The sequence below is a fragment of the Gallus gallus genome, chromosome 7, assembly GCF_016699485.2.
Source record: "Gallus gallus isolate bGalGal1 chromosome 7, bGalGal1.mat.broiler.GRCg7b, whole genome shotgun sequence".
In the NCBI taxonomy this organism is placed as follows: domain Eukaryota; kingdom Metazoa; phylum Chordata; class Aves; order Galliformes; family Phasianidae; genus Gallus; species Gallus gallus.
In genome coordinates, this window is record NC_052538.1 from 21,620,519 (window position 1) to 21,633,643 (window position 13,125).

Consider the following 13,125-nt stretch of genomic DNA (forward strand, 5'->3'; position numbering starts at 1 on the left):
GCACGCCCCGGTTGAGGTCCCTGTCCCTGCTCCCATCACACTGGTGCACATTTTTGAAGGGCCAACACGTGGTTTGCACGCCTGGGCTAGGAGAAATGCAGCCCTGGTGGTGAGATCACTGAATGGAGGCGCTGAGCTGCACAGGGCTGTAATTACAGTAGGAACATGCGGGGATGGGGCCAGCCGAGCACATCCACCTAATTTCCTCTCCCATTACGCCCGCCCTGCTTTTGTTTGACCCAGACCTGGCTATTAACGGCGCGTGTGCTGTGAGCTCACAGATGGCTCCGTTACAAACAGCCTCGCGGATCCTGCCAGACCGTGCGTGTGAGCGGGGCTGTGCTCACACACAGCTTTGCCGTGCAGCTCATGCTTTAGAAGGGTGTCAGCCAGCTGCGGGCATCGCTCAGGCCAGGGCATTCCAGCAGGCACCTGCAGCTCTGCCTTTGTCTCCGGCTGCAGGAAGGCACAAGAGAGGAGATGTCACCCTGCCAGCACCCGAGGTCACAGCCCGGATCTGGGGATGGCAGCCAGCTCTGTAAGGCCGGGGCAGGTCTGAGCCTGCCGTTCCCATGGGGAGGGAGGTTTGTGTCCGTGTCCAGGTTCCTGCAGCTCAGCCCTTTCTCCTCTCCCCAGAGCCTTTCCCTGGACTGGTGAGTGCCTTATTTCAGTGCATGGAGGGCAGAAAGGGGCAGAGCGGGGGCTGGGGCTGCGGCAGGAACATGTGGAGTCCAAGTGAAGCGTGATTCACTTGTTGTGATTTTTTAATTTACACTTCTAAAGTTTGAGGGACTGGAAAGCAGACAGCCGGGCCCAGGCAAGGACGTACAGAGATCCGGGGGAAGGGGAAACCCGTCAGTGGTAATGGCTCCCAGGTTTGCCATGGCGTTGGTCTTGGCCATCGACGTTCTTAACTTCCCAGCAGCGCAGCCATGCGAGCAGTGCCAGCACTATCTCCCAGCAGAGATGTGCCAGCCCCTCCTGGCTGCAGAGAGCAAAAATAGCTAACTAAGAAGAGAGCCTGAGCATACTTGGACACAGGTGGCAAAGACAGAAAACCAAATAGTTTCTATAAACACACAACGGTTTAAAATAATACAGCTGATAATTTGGGGAACTGACTTCTTATTTTTAGGATTTCTCCAGACAATCAAGGCTGACAGCTTGCTTTTGTATAGGCAGCAGAGGCAGGAGAAGCTGCAAGTCAGAGTGTAGACACATCTGAGCAACTTGCAAGGAGCAGAAGGACGTCCGTCCCATCCCAGAGCATCCCCCAGGGCTGGGCTGGGGCACAGGCACCCGGCTGCTCCCCCTCCATGGTGTATTGCCGTGGCTCTGGCCCTCAAGATGAGCTCTGATCCCAGTTGCGAGCCCTCTGCCCCCACGGAGGCTCTCTACTCTGCCCTTGAAGGTGAGATCGATGTCTTTGTGAGGCACGTGCAGCAGTGCAGGCACAGCTTCGACCTCCGTGTGCTGCACAAAGTGCTGCTGCTGGTGCTGCCTCACAGCCCCTCAGGAAGGCTGGACAGCTGGGAGGACCTGGAGCGGCTCTCCAAGCACCTGCCCGGCTCACCAAGCCCCGATGTGCGTGGCTATGTGGGCTGGCTGGGCTCTTACCTGCAGCACCTGCGGGCCACGAAGGAGAGGTTTGACACAAGGGTGGTGTTCCCGCTGTGTGAGCATCTGTATGTGCATGAGGAGCCGCTCCCCCCTGCCTCCATCCCACACCTGGCCGCGCTCCTCTTCGCCCACCGCCGCAACTGGGCACTGCTGCTGCGGGGAGGGATGCTCCATGAGCGGGTGTTCAGCCCCCGCAGCCTGCGTGACCTGCGTGGCTTTGCCAACGCAGGGCCAGTGGCAAAGGTCCTGCGGCTGCTTCCTGACATCTTTCAACGGAGCCTGGCCATGGCTGAGCTTGCCCAGCAGTGGGTCCGTCTGCACCGGAGCAGATACAGCCACTGCTCACCTCCAGGCTCCGCGCAGCCAAGCAGTAAGGCTCCCCGACCCCCAGACTCTCCCATTTCGATGAAGCTTTGGGGAGCAGGGAGCAGTGCTGGGGCGCTGCGGGCTCAGCTGCGGGAGAGCTGGGAGGAGCTCCTGGTCCTGCTGCCCCGTGCTGAGCGAGCAGCCGCCCTGCACACCCAGATCCGCAGCGTCACCCAGCGCATCCGCGCCCTGCGCCTGCAGCTGCAGTGCCAGGGGATTGAGCCTGGGTATGTGGGACGTGGGGGGCACACATCTCCAGCTGCCCTGATGGAGGAGCTGCAGAAGCACCTGGAGCTGGAGGAGTACCACCGCGGCATCCTGGAAGCCGACTGGCTGCTGGAGCTGGAGGTCAGGCCCGTCCTTGTCCGCAGGATCGATGCGGTAAGCGGTGTGGTCTGGCTCTGTGTGAATGCTCCTGTCCAGGCTGTATCTGACCATGCTGCACGTGCAGGAGCTGGGCACTCCTTCTGCCTCCTTTTAGGTTCAGCAGCGCTGCCGGCACCTGGAGAGGATGCTGTGGGGCCGGGAGTTGGCTGTCCCACAGAGGGAGCAGCCCCGGAGCAGGATGACCACCACGCCTGCTCAGCCCTCTGCCACCTACCCCATGCCAGCAGGCAAACCCAGCCCCAGGAGCAGCCAGCAACACTGACTGCAGGAAGCAGGGTGATATCCTGTGCCCCACAGCAGCAGCAGCACCTACCCCCAGGCTGGAGCCAGCTCACAGGGACCTGGAAGAGTGCTGGGGCAGGGCTGTAGGCTGCCTGCCCAGGTTGGCTCGCATCTGGGAAGAAAGTGTGGAGGGAAAGTGTATTTAATGACATGTTTCATCTGTACTCAGCTGCTTGGCATGTTTCTGCAGGCTGGGTAAAGAGACAGGCTCATGTGCTGCTGAACGTGCAGGCACAGGCATACGTGTGTATGGCTGCATGCAGGCACAAGTGCATGTTCCTGGTTAAATATGGGGCTCCCGACTGCTAGTCTAGCAGGCAGCGTGGGGTCCCCAACTCAGCCTGCTGCAGCCACTAATGGCGGTGGCAGAGCCCACATCCGTGCTGGCAGCAGATGATGATGGGACAGCCCTCGCTCCCACTGGGTTTGTTCCCTCCCCAGCTGCTGCTGTGGGCAAGCAGAAGTTTTGGGTCAGGGAATTTTAACCAATTTAACGTCAGCAGGGAGCCAAACGTGGTTCCTGTGAAGTTTATTGGTGTAGCTGTTTCCACTACAGTCAGAGGAGTCACAATGCACAGCGACAACAGCCTCCTACGCTACACAGGGAGGACAGGACGCACACGGCCACAGACACACGGACACCCTGCGTGGGCACGGCGGTGGGGCTGGAGCCTGCTGCTGGAGGGGCTTTGCTCTCTGCAGGTGTTCGTGCAGCCTCCCGGGGAGGTGTGGGACCCACCTTCTCCCACAGGAGCCAGGATGATAAATGGGAACCGGGGCAGCGGCTTGTCCCAAATCTGATGGCTGATCAATGTTGGAGCACGTGTCCCAGCCGCCTCCACAAGGCCACTCTGCCTCCTACCATCGGGGCACTACATCAGAGCCACCCATGTGCCAGGCTGCTGGGCCAGGAGATCCTAGGACACATCCCTGCCAGGCCCAAGGAGGCCAGGGCTAAGTGCTGGGCATGCTGAATGCTGCTTCTTCCCACCTGGAATGGACGTGAAGGGTCCCCCCAGCATGGGAGCAGAAACGGGGCCAAGGAGTTGGGAAAACTATGAGGAAATGAATTATCCTCCTGAGAGCTGGGCAAGGGTGGAAACCAGTCCTGTGAGAGAGAGGCCTCCAGATGAAAGCCTGGAGGACAGGACCTGCAGAGCACCCCTCATCTGCAAGATGCCAGGACGCAGCAGTGCCTGTCCCCACAGTGCAGGGGAAGCTGTGCCAAGCAGGGAAGAGCACGGGTCTCTCCTTGCCCCTGTGCTGGAGCACACACTTAAGGGCGCGGTTGGCAGTGCCTCACAGGGAGCTCCAGACTCAGGCGCAGGGGACAGCAGTTTGGCTGCAAGAACAGAGGGAGCAGGAGCAAGGCATCTGTTAGCTGAGCACAGAGGCTGGTGTCCTCGCCCAGCCTGCGAGGAGCCCACTGTCTGTACACAGACAGCATCGGGCCAGTTCCTGTGACTGCCCAATAGTGCATCGTGGTGCGACACCCAAGCTTCATGGAAATGGAGTGGGACACAGTGGGACCAGCTGGCATGGCTCCCCTTCACCACCTGGAGATTGAACACAGGCTGCCTCCAGCAGGGACAGGGCAGACCCCTGACCCACAGGCGCTCTGGACCCGCACAGCTTTGGGATGTGAGAGGCACCTCTCAGCCCACCAGGTCCGAGAGGAGAGAGACGAGCAGCCTCTGCTGAGTGAGTGATGGGGCAGCAGGAGCAGGGGCTGCCTCCTGCGGAGCTATGGAACAGCCATTCGTTGGTCCAGGCAAGATTGCTTGACTTGTGGCAAGTCTCCCGCTAGTCCTTGAGGGAACGAGCAGGTGTGAGCAGCCTGTCCCAAGTGCAGGGAAGGCAGGCCCCAGTTCACACAGGCATGTGCAGCTCATTGTACTCGTCCCGGCCATCCTCATCAAAGTTTGGCTCTGCATCCTCCGAGTCCAACTGGGAAGAGACAGAGAGCAGGTTTTGAAGGCCACAGCAGCCCACTGTGCCAACAGTGTGCACTGAGCTATGCGGTATGGCTGCACCAGCTCCAGGAATAGTGAAGCTCTTGTTCCCTCCCACCCAACAGGCCCCTTTTTTTCTGCCCCTCATGCCCACCCCCATGCTTCCCCAATCCAATACACTCTTATTCTGACAGTGCGTGAGCACTGGGACATCGGTTCAGCACAGCAGCTCCTCCCCTGCCAGCAGCACCCAGGCACACTGTGCTTCTGGCTGCAGCTCCAGACTGCTCTCCAACAGGAGCTCAGGAGGCAACACCTGAGGAGCTGCCAGAACCCAAGGAGCTGCCAGCACCCTGGCACTGAGATTAAGTGCTCCTCTGCCAAATAGATGGTGTGCTGCTGGGCTGCCCTTGCTGCTGTCCCCATGGAGAAATAGGGTGCCTCCTTGATGAAATAGCCACAAGTGGGGGAAAGGATGGAAAAGAAAACCTTTACTCCGGCTCTCTGTGTGGCAGGATTCTCTGTCTCCTTCTAGGCTGCCCACCCATCCCATATTCTATTTTCAGGGCTACAAACTCAGAGGAAGCCACCAGCCATCTCAGACCAGCAGATATAGCAGGGAAAGGCAAAGCTTTGGTGGCCACGGATCTCCAAGCTTTTTGATCTGCCCAATCTCCTCAACCTCACGACAGTGTTTTGAGCTAGACTGTAAGGACAGCTGTCTGCTTACGGCTTTGAGCTCCCTGTCGTGGAAGAAGCGGGGCAGCACGAAGCGTCGCAATGGCACCGTCATGATCAGAACGAAGGGAAAGGCCAGAGATGCCACTGTAGATTTCACCACCCAGAGCAGCACAATGCAGGCCAGTTGAATGCAGGTGAAGAGATTCATCCTCCATGTCTTTACCTAGGGAGGTAAATCCAGTCTAAGAACACATCCTCCCACATAGATCACTAAGGGGTCATCAAAGCTAGCATCACCAAGAAGGCACCATCCTCCCTCGCCTGCCTCTTCCTCCTCCACTCTCCTGCAGGTTGCCTTCACTCACCTTAACAACATAGATGTGGTCGGGATGGTGCTTGGATGGCATGAAGATCAGGAGCAGTCGCTCGTAGAGCTGGATGCCCGTGAGAGACGTAACCCCCATGTAGAGGAAGATGCCAAAGAGCACAGCCAGCGGGATCTGCCGCAGCATGTTCCCCATCACAATGGACAGGCCTACAGAGATAGAGCTCAGAGCATATTCCATGCCAGTCTCTCTACCCCCAGCCCCCTCCCACCTCCTGGGGAGCAAGAATTCAAGAGGGCACTGACTGGAGAAGGACCAATGTTGGGGTGGGGGCAGTCCCTGCAAGTAGGGTAGGGACACAGGCATGATGAGATCTGAGTGGGCAGCCCTGACCCTCCCACTTCACCCAAGCAAAGGCTCACCGACAAGGGCAGCGATAAGCACTCCTGTCACACGCTGCTCCTTCACCTCCTCGATCTTGGGCTTCTCTCCTGGTGCGATGGCCTTGCTCATGACCGTCAGGGCATTGACATGGGTGACGGAGCGCACTGTTGCCGCGGTCAGCCAGGGCAGTCCAAAGAGTGCACAAAGCCCCCCCATAGTGCCAATGAGCAGCAGGTCCAGGTGGAAGCCAGAGCCTTTCAACAGCTTCCTCTCCTTCTTGCTCACAATCAGCCTGAGGAAAAAGAGCCTGTGTCAGCCAGGCACAACTGCATCACAGGAAGTGTCAGTGCCCAAGGACAGCACTGCAGCTGGGGAAAACGTTCACTCCCTGAACAGGGCACACGTGGGGACAGCAAGAAGATGGCCAGGCATAGGAATGGCAGAAGCCAACCTCAAGTTAGAGGTTTCCTCCTGTGCTTGGCTGAGGCAGATCTCTACCACATCGTATCCCAGGGGGAGCTGAGAGATGAGGGGAGGACCCAAGAAGGTACAGCCTGAAACAGGCAGGACCTGCCTCGACTATCCCACTGGGATGCTGGGTGCATTTCCATGCCAGTGGCGCCAGCAGCCATTCCAGCCTTGCCTGCCCAAAGGTTAGCGATGGTGGGTGTTGGCAGAAGTACTCACGTAGTGATCTGCGTCTCCATGAAGATAAGAATGAAGACCAGGAGGGCAGGGATGGCAGAGGCAAACATCATCCACAATGGAAAGGTCCCACTGCTGCCCATGGGGTGAATGAACCAGCCACGCTTGTGAGGAGATGTGACCGACAGGCCCGATGGGACATTCAGCTTCTGATGGTGTAGCCACAAAACCAAGCAGTTACTCATCAATACATACATGCCCACTAGCCTTGATCCTCCTGGCCACCCTGGTCTGAACACCTCTAGTTATGGGACACCACCCTGACTCGAGCTTTCTCATGGGTTATCCACTTCAGTGTAAAAAATCCCATGTCCCCTATTCCTAACAGCGGCCTGTCTCATTTCCTCTTTTAGCTTCTGGAATTCACTCGGGTTTTGCCCAAGAGGCTAGTATCTGTCTTCTTTCAGGAACCTCACCCACACTTCAGGGCTTGCAGATCATGTTTAAAATGCTCCTTGACCTCTGCTTGGATAAACCAAACATCTTGGACTGGTAACTCTTCTCTGAGGTGCTTTTCCAAACACTAAGCCTTTTCTGAGATGTTTTTCAGTATTATTTTTGCAGTGTGGGCCCCGGAACTGGCCACATTCTCTGGAAATGACCTCACTCTTAGCACATTCAGAGGGCACATCAAGTTTGTGCTCCCATCACAGACCACACAGACTCCCATCCATCTGTGTGCCCAACCCTGTGTTCACCAGCACTTAAACTCTGGGCTCTGCAGTGCTCTACAGCAGCTCTTGCTATCTGTCTGCATGAACACTGCAGTAAGAGTTTATGATTTGCATTTATGTTAATCAGCATAAGTATGAATAATATTTCTGGAATGCATGTACTTGAGCTAAGCTGCGTAACTAAGTACTGTTTTCTCAGGAAGCTTTGTACATATGCTGAGTTAATACTGAAATGATAATGCTTTTGATATTAACTGTAGAAGCATAGAGGGGTATGAAAAGGATGTAACAAAGCATATGATTTTACTGTCGTCTGATAAAACCAGATTTTACATTGAGATTTAAATTACTAAGAATACACTTGGAATCCATTAAGCCTTGGGCTGCCTTTATAAAAAGCTTGCATGCCAAACAGGAACTGCCTTTTACCCTCTCCCTAATGTTAGCTGAAATAAATACCAAAACAAAAAAAATTAACAGTGCATCTATTAAAAAAGGGGAGGGAGGGGAAGGAAATCTGTGAGATGGGTATGTTTGATAACACTTAAGTTTGTGCATAAGCTGGGAAAGAGATCATTGTGTTTGAGATGAAATGATTAAAATATTTAGTAGTCTATAGACAAGGAGAGCATATACATGTAAGAACTAAAAAAACGACTGAGTACACCACTGAAACTATTCTACGGTATCCTTTTCAGTGTGAATAAGTTGGTTATGGTTATGTCTTGTTGATTAAATACAAGGTTTTAGAGTTACAAACAGGGAATTAGCTGCACTGGTTCTCTCTGGTCCTCTAAAACCTCCTCTACTAACAGCAGGAACATCAGAGGGGTACCTGAGCACTCCAGCCCCTGTAGCTCTGGTTTCCATCTCAGATAGACCCTCAGAGCCTCCCTTCAGTGTGGGAGTAAGGTTGAGGGAAGCGTATCTGCTTGCTTTGCACTGTTATGACTAACGAGGCAGGAAATGCAAATCCCCAGTTGCACAAGAGCAGGACACGGTATGGCACAGATCACTGCCTGTGCTGGAGGAGGGGCTCCGAGGCAGCGCTGGCACCTACCTGTGTGTACGTGTCTGTGATGGTGTAATCCACCAGCACCATGACTAGGATGGAGATGGGGATCCCGAAGTCTCCAATGATCCGCCGAGCCTGTGGAACAAACACCCTCGCTGGCAAAGAGCACACGCTCTCTCCTCACACCCACCACACCAAGGGCCAGATGGGGGAAGCACTGCTGGTCCATGGAGCTGAGCATCCCACTGCCCCATAAGGCACGGTCCTCTAGCCAATCCTATGTGATCAGCCAGTTGCTCCCAATTGGCCTGCTTTGTTGGTGTCCAGGTATTACACAGATGCCTTGCATGTATAGAAATGTCGAAAGGGAACAAGCTGTAAGCTCGTCTTCTTTTATTCTAATTTAACAGATATGTCCAGCCAAAGGAGCTTTCCCAAGGCACAGGGAGAAAGCTTCAGAAGTGAGCTTCTCACACAGCGAGCTTCAGAAAAGCTCACTGGAACAGGACAGTGCAGATACTGTGATTAACAGCCAGCTCTCACCCACAGCCCACAGCCAAGTTACCATCTCGTCTGCATGACATTTAAGGAATTGTCTGTGTTTCTTTGGGTGATGGTACCAGCATCACACGGAGCAAAGCAGCACTCCAGGGTGCAGTTGTGATTAGATAGGGCTGGATAAGGCATGAAGGGGACATGGTGCTGCAGTCAAGTTCATTCAAACTTTCAACAAGGAACAAAGGGCTGCAGCAAGAAACATTATTTGTTTGGCACATCAATCTGTCCTCAACATCTGGCCCCACAAACTTCTCACCTTTCCTCCTAAGAAGCGGCTGTTTTTGAACTTGCGCATAAAGAAGGCAATGAAGAAGGTGCCTAGCATGAGGATGAGGGAGAGGAGAGCAGTGTTGGGCTGCATCCTGATTCCCAGTGACATGGCATCTGCAGAGAGCATGCTGGCGTTCAGGCCGCCCTGCACGTTTGGTGGGTAAAACTTCAGCAGAGGATGTTCTGCAAACACCTGGGCAGGTGAGAGAAGTAGCAGGCACAGTCATTGCAGGGAGGGACAGAGGGTACTGTCAATAAGGGGGATGAGGGGATGTGGAGGGCATCCTGGTCTGCAGAAAGGGAAGGGTAGTTAGATGGTGGACACAGACAATCTCAGCATCTGTCACCTCGCCTCACAACCTATCCAGCTGGAAAGGGCTGGGGAGAGAAAAGTGGCCTCTCTTTAATGCCTCCTGCAGGAAGGGAGGGGGAGGAGATGTTAGGGATCACCCTGCCAGCCTCTGGCAGCACAGGGGCTGGCTGTGCTGGGCTGTGGGAGGCCAGCAGAGAGCTGCTCAGCAGAGAGCTGCTCTGCACGACACCTAGGGAAGCTATGGCTGTGATGGCCCTGTTCTGCTGCCTCGTGTATGCTGAAGGGGCAGGTTCCTGGGAGCCTCAAGAGACGTGGCAGCCCATCTCCCAGGGGTAGGTTCACCTTGTACAGTTTGTAGAAGGTCTCGTAGATGAAGATGAGGGAGATGAGGAAAGCAAAGATCTCCTGGGTGAAGGGCGAGATATAGCGCACCAAGAAGCTTCCTTCAGCTGCCACAATAATGAAGATGAAAACGATGAGCCACAAACCAATCCACACTCTGCCTGTCAGGTACTCAATGCCTTGTGTCTGGCAGAACTGAAATGGAAAGGGTAACAAATTACTTATGCCTCCTCAGGCTTTCTCCCTTGTCTTCTCCCCATTAAGACCACAGTCTCTCCTGGAAAAAAGGCATTCTCCTCTCCACAGGCATCCAGCAAAGAGACAGCAAATTCAGGGCTGGAGTCATAGGTAAAGTACTCCAGAGCAGTATTTTAGGATGCAGCTACATGTGCTCAATATGTCAGGAAGGATGAGATGCAGGGCTGGGGGACAAAGCTTCCCTTGCACTCAGCAGATACGGAGTGCTGTTACCACTGTCACACTTCAACAGGGTCAGCCCATGGGAAATGGCAATGGGAGACAGAACTCCTAGTGGTTTGACCTGCAGTGGGTCAGCACAAACAGAACCAGCCCTGGCTGAGCTGAGAACAGCCTGGCAGGACCCACAGCGTCCAGATAACGCAGTCCCTCTGGAGACCTGGGAAATGCTGACTGCCCCCTCCAGTGCATCAGCAGAGTGAGTGGGTGCCACGAATGGATGCTGCCTCACAAGTACCTTGTAAAAAGCTTCTTCAAACACCAGCAGAGGCCCTGAGAAGCCAATGACCAGGAGCGGCTGGGCTCCAAGCAGGGAGAAGAGGATCCCTAAAACCGAGGTGGAGATTATCAGCTCGGAGACCCCCATGAGACCCTCAGTTTTCTCTCCTGGGAAAGAGAACAACATGTGAGTGTTTCAACCCAGACACAGGCACTATCACTGCAGTCTGTAGACACAGCTCCACACGGAGGAGGCAGGTCTTTCCCACCAGTCAGACATCCCCTGCACTGGGCAGGGAGTGCAGATGGAGTCCAGGGAGCTCTGGGGAGATGGCTCCCGGTGCCCGTCCCCAGCCCTGGGCTCTGCCTGGAAAGGAGCAGTGGGCTGAGGCTGGAGAGGCCAAGCAGCAGGGAGAGGACAAGGCAGTGACCACAGTGCAGCACCTCCACTCTCCCTAAGTAAGCGACACCAAAGCCCACCCCTGCATAGCATCCCACAGACACAGCCAGTGTTCCAGCGTGCAAAGAGCAGACCAGAAAGCAGGCCCATTACCTAGGAGTCCCCCGAAGGTGATGGCAGGAGAGAGAGCAGCAAAGTAGATGAAGAGAACGGCTGCGAGACACTGGCTGTGCAAGGCGTCTCTGATGTCACTGAGGTATTTGGGGTACCTGCGCTTTATGTCCCGAACCAGACCTCCAAAAAATATTCCAGTCCTCTTCAAAGGGTCATCCTCAGCTTCCTCCTCTTCTTCCTCAGCCTTCACTTCACACAGCTCTGGAGGTGCATGGAGGGCAGGGCTTGAGCGAGGGAATTCAGGGCCACCCTTGGGCTGCCCTTCTCCATACCCCATGGAGATCTTCCTCTTGCCATGCTAATCAGGCCTCCCATAACCGCACATCCCACAGCCTCCAGGTGCCCCCAGCTGCTTACAGCCTCTGTCCTGCCTCCATTATACCCCTTCCTTCTGCCCCCCACCACCACTGCCCACTGCTGGAGCCAGGCCCTGCTCACCCCTCTGCCAGGCTCTGTGAGGGGAGGGCCCACTGGGGCACGCAGGGCACTAGGCACAAACTCTTTTGCCCAAATGTGAGTGGAGAGACCTTTGGCTTCCTGGACATCTCCTTCCTTCATGGATTTCTGCTCCCTCTCCTTCCTCTTCCTCAGCAGCAACTTCTGGAAGGTGGCAATGGATTTGAGTAAGTCTTTCCCTTCCACCTCAGATGGAGGAATGACAATGCTGCAGTCCAAGAACTCATTGATTGCATTGAGGAGATCTTGACGGTCATCAGCCATGTATGCAGCCTCATGGAAATGCTGGGAGTGGCAGAGAAAAAGGAGAGAGAAGGATCAGACCAAGCCTGTGCTCAGCTATATGTAGCCTAGAATCATCACTTGCTGTGACCCTTCAGTGACAGCTCACTCCCTCCACTCTCTGCTTGTATCACTACTGCCACTCTGTGACCCACTCTCCTGAATCTTTCCTCCCTGTCCTTCTACGCAATATCTCACCTAATACCATACCTCTCCTCCCTTCCTGCACTATCCTTCCTAATGACCTCCTTGCTTTTCTCCCTCAGCCTCACTGCTCTAGACCAAAAATGTGCTCCTGCAGCATCTCTGCTAGCTACGCATCCCACCAGACCACACAGCTCCCCTGGTGGAACCTCTCCTACAAACAAATTCAGCCCTGTGCTTCCCATCTATCCTGGTGCCTGTACAGAAAATATGGTTGTGTGAGAACTGCTGAGTCACGGCCTGAACCACGGCCTGAACCACCAATTGAGTACCAGGAGAAAAGACCTAGTGAGCCCTGGAAGTACAGGTGAAGGTAATTCACCTGTGTGACTGGAAGGAGTGGAGTCTGGCTTAGACCTCATTTAAGGGCTGACAGCCACCAAGGAAGGATCTCTTCTTTGTGCAGTCTTTCTGTAAGCCTAGATCTTCAGAGACAGGTGAGCATCCTTCTTTTTATAACACCTTATCATTGTGCTGATTCTTCTGCTATTACAATGGTAGAGGAAGAGAAAACAGGTATCTACAGCAGAAGAGAAGCTGTATGGGTGAAACAAGGCAGAAAGGCTTAGAGGTGTTCCTGACAACAAAAGCAAGATGATGAAGAAGGGCTCTGTGGGGATCATGAGGGGACAGCACTACTGCAAATAGTAGGGGAGGTGGCTAGCAAACAGGTAGAAGTGTTGCACTAATTCTTGAAAGGGCTAGAAGATGATGAACAAGTGAACAGCCTGTGAAGCAGGTAGGGATAGCTAGGATCTCTGCAGTAGACTCCCTGGAGCCACAACTTCAAGCTGTAAACGATACCATCCTCTCTTCCTGGCGCCAGTCACTGTGTAACCTTGCCATGGACAGCCTCAGCTGCTGCTGCTGACTCCCCGGATCCAGCAAGAGCAGCAGAGGCTCAGATGAGCAAGATCAGCCCACAAATGCAGCACTGAAGCAGGAATATGGCAGCTCATCTCTTCTAAACTCAAAACAGACTCAGCTGAGCTCCGTGCAACTCCTGGGAAGGGATTGTTCTGCTCTTGTTGCCTACAA

At 54.6% G+C, this 13,125-nt stretch overlaps 2 protein-coding genes across 5 annotated transcripts in view; one reads left to right on the plus strand and one right to left on the minus strand.

The window, feature by feature from the left end:
- Positions 1-627: 627 nt before the first annotated feature.
- On the plus strand, positions 628-3,042 carry LOC124418116. The gene is made up of 3 exons (XM_046944105.1): positions 628-653; positions 1,179-2,367; positions 2,468-3,042. Exons 2-3 carry the CDS (start codon positions 1,348-1,350, stop codon positions 2,633-2,635), a joined length of 1,188 nt encoding a protein of 395 aa, XP_046800061.1. The 5' UTR covers positions 628-653; positions 1,179-1,347; the 3' UTR covers positions 2,636-3,042.
- Positions 3,043-3,169: 127 nt separating this feature from the next.
- The window catches only part of SLC4A3 (solute carrier family 4 member 3), a 29,765-nt gene continuing 19,809 nt past the window's right edge, over positions 3,170-13,125 (minus strand). For 3 of the 4 annotated variants that reach the window (XM_015289703.4, XM_015289705.4, XM_015289706.4), the window contains 11 exons: positions 11,673-11,886; positions 11,125-11,346; positions 10,591-10,739; positions 9,876-10,070; positions 9,207-9,413; positions 8,438-8,527; positions 6,686-6,852; positions 6,037-6,290; positions 5,654-5,823; positions 5,338-5,511; positions 3,170-4,602 (listed from right to left, as the gene is read on the minus strand). In XM_015289703.4, coding sequence (XP_015145189.2) covers positions 4,525-4,602; positions 5,338-5,511; positions 5,654-5,823; positions 6,037-6,290; positions 6,686-6,852; positions 8,438-8,527; positions 9,207-9,413; positions 9,876-10,070; positions 10,591-10,739; positions 11,125-11,346; positions 11,673-11,886 — 1,920 coding nt within the window. In that variant the 3' untranslated portion in view covers positions 3,170-4,524. The remainder of the gene's footprint in view (positions 4,603-5,337; positions 5,512-5,653; positions 5,824-6,036; positions 6,291-6,685; positions 6,853-8,437; positions 8,528-9,206; positions 9,414-9,875; positions 10,071-10,590; positions 10,740-11,124; positions 11,347-11,672; positions 11,887-13,125) is intronic. The other variant, XM_025152363.3, reaches the window with a different exon arrangement.

What these genes read in the sequence shown, in the direction of transcription:
- LOC124418116 (XM_046944105.1), top strand. Translation starts at nt 1,348, where the DNA reads ATGAGCTCTGATCCCAGTTGCGAGCCCTCTGCCCCCACGGAGGCTCTC. An exon ending in TTGTCCGCAGGATCGATGCG is followed by an intron (nt 2,368 to 2,467) that starts GTAAGCGGTGTG and finishes GCCTCCTTTTAG; the next exon opens with GTTCAGCAGCGCTGCCGGCA.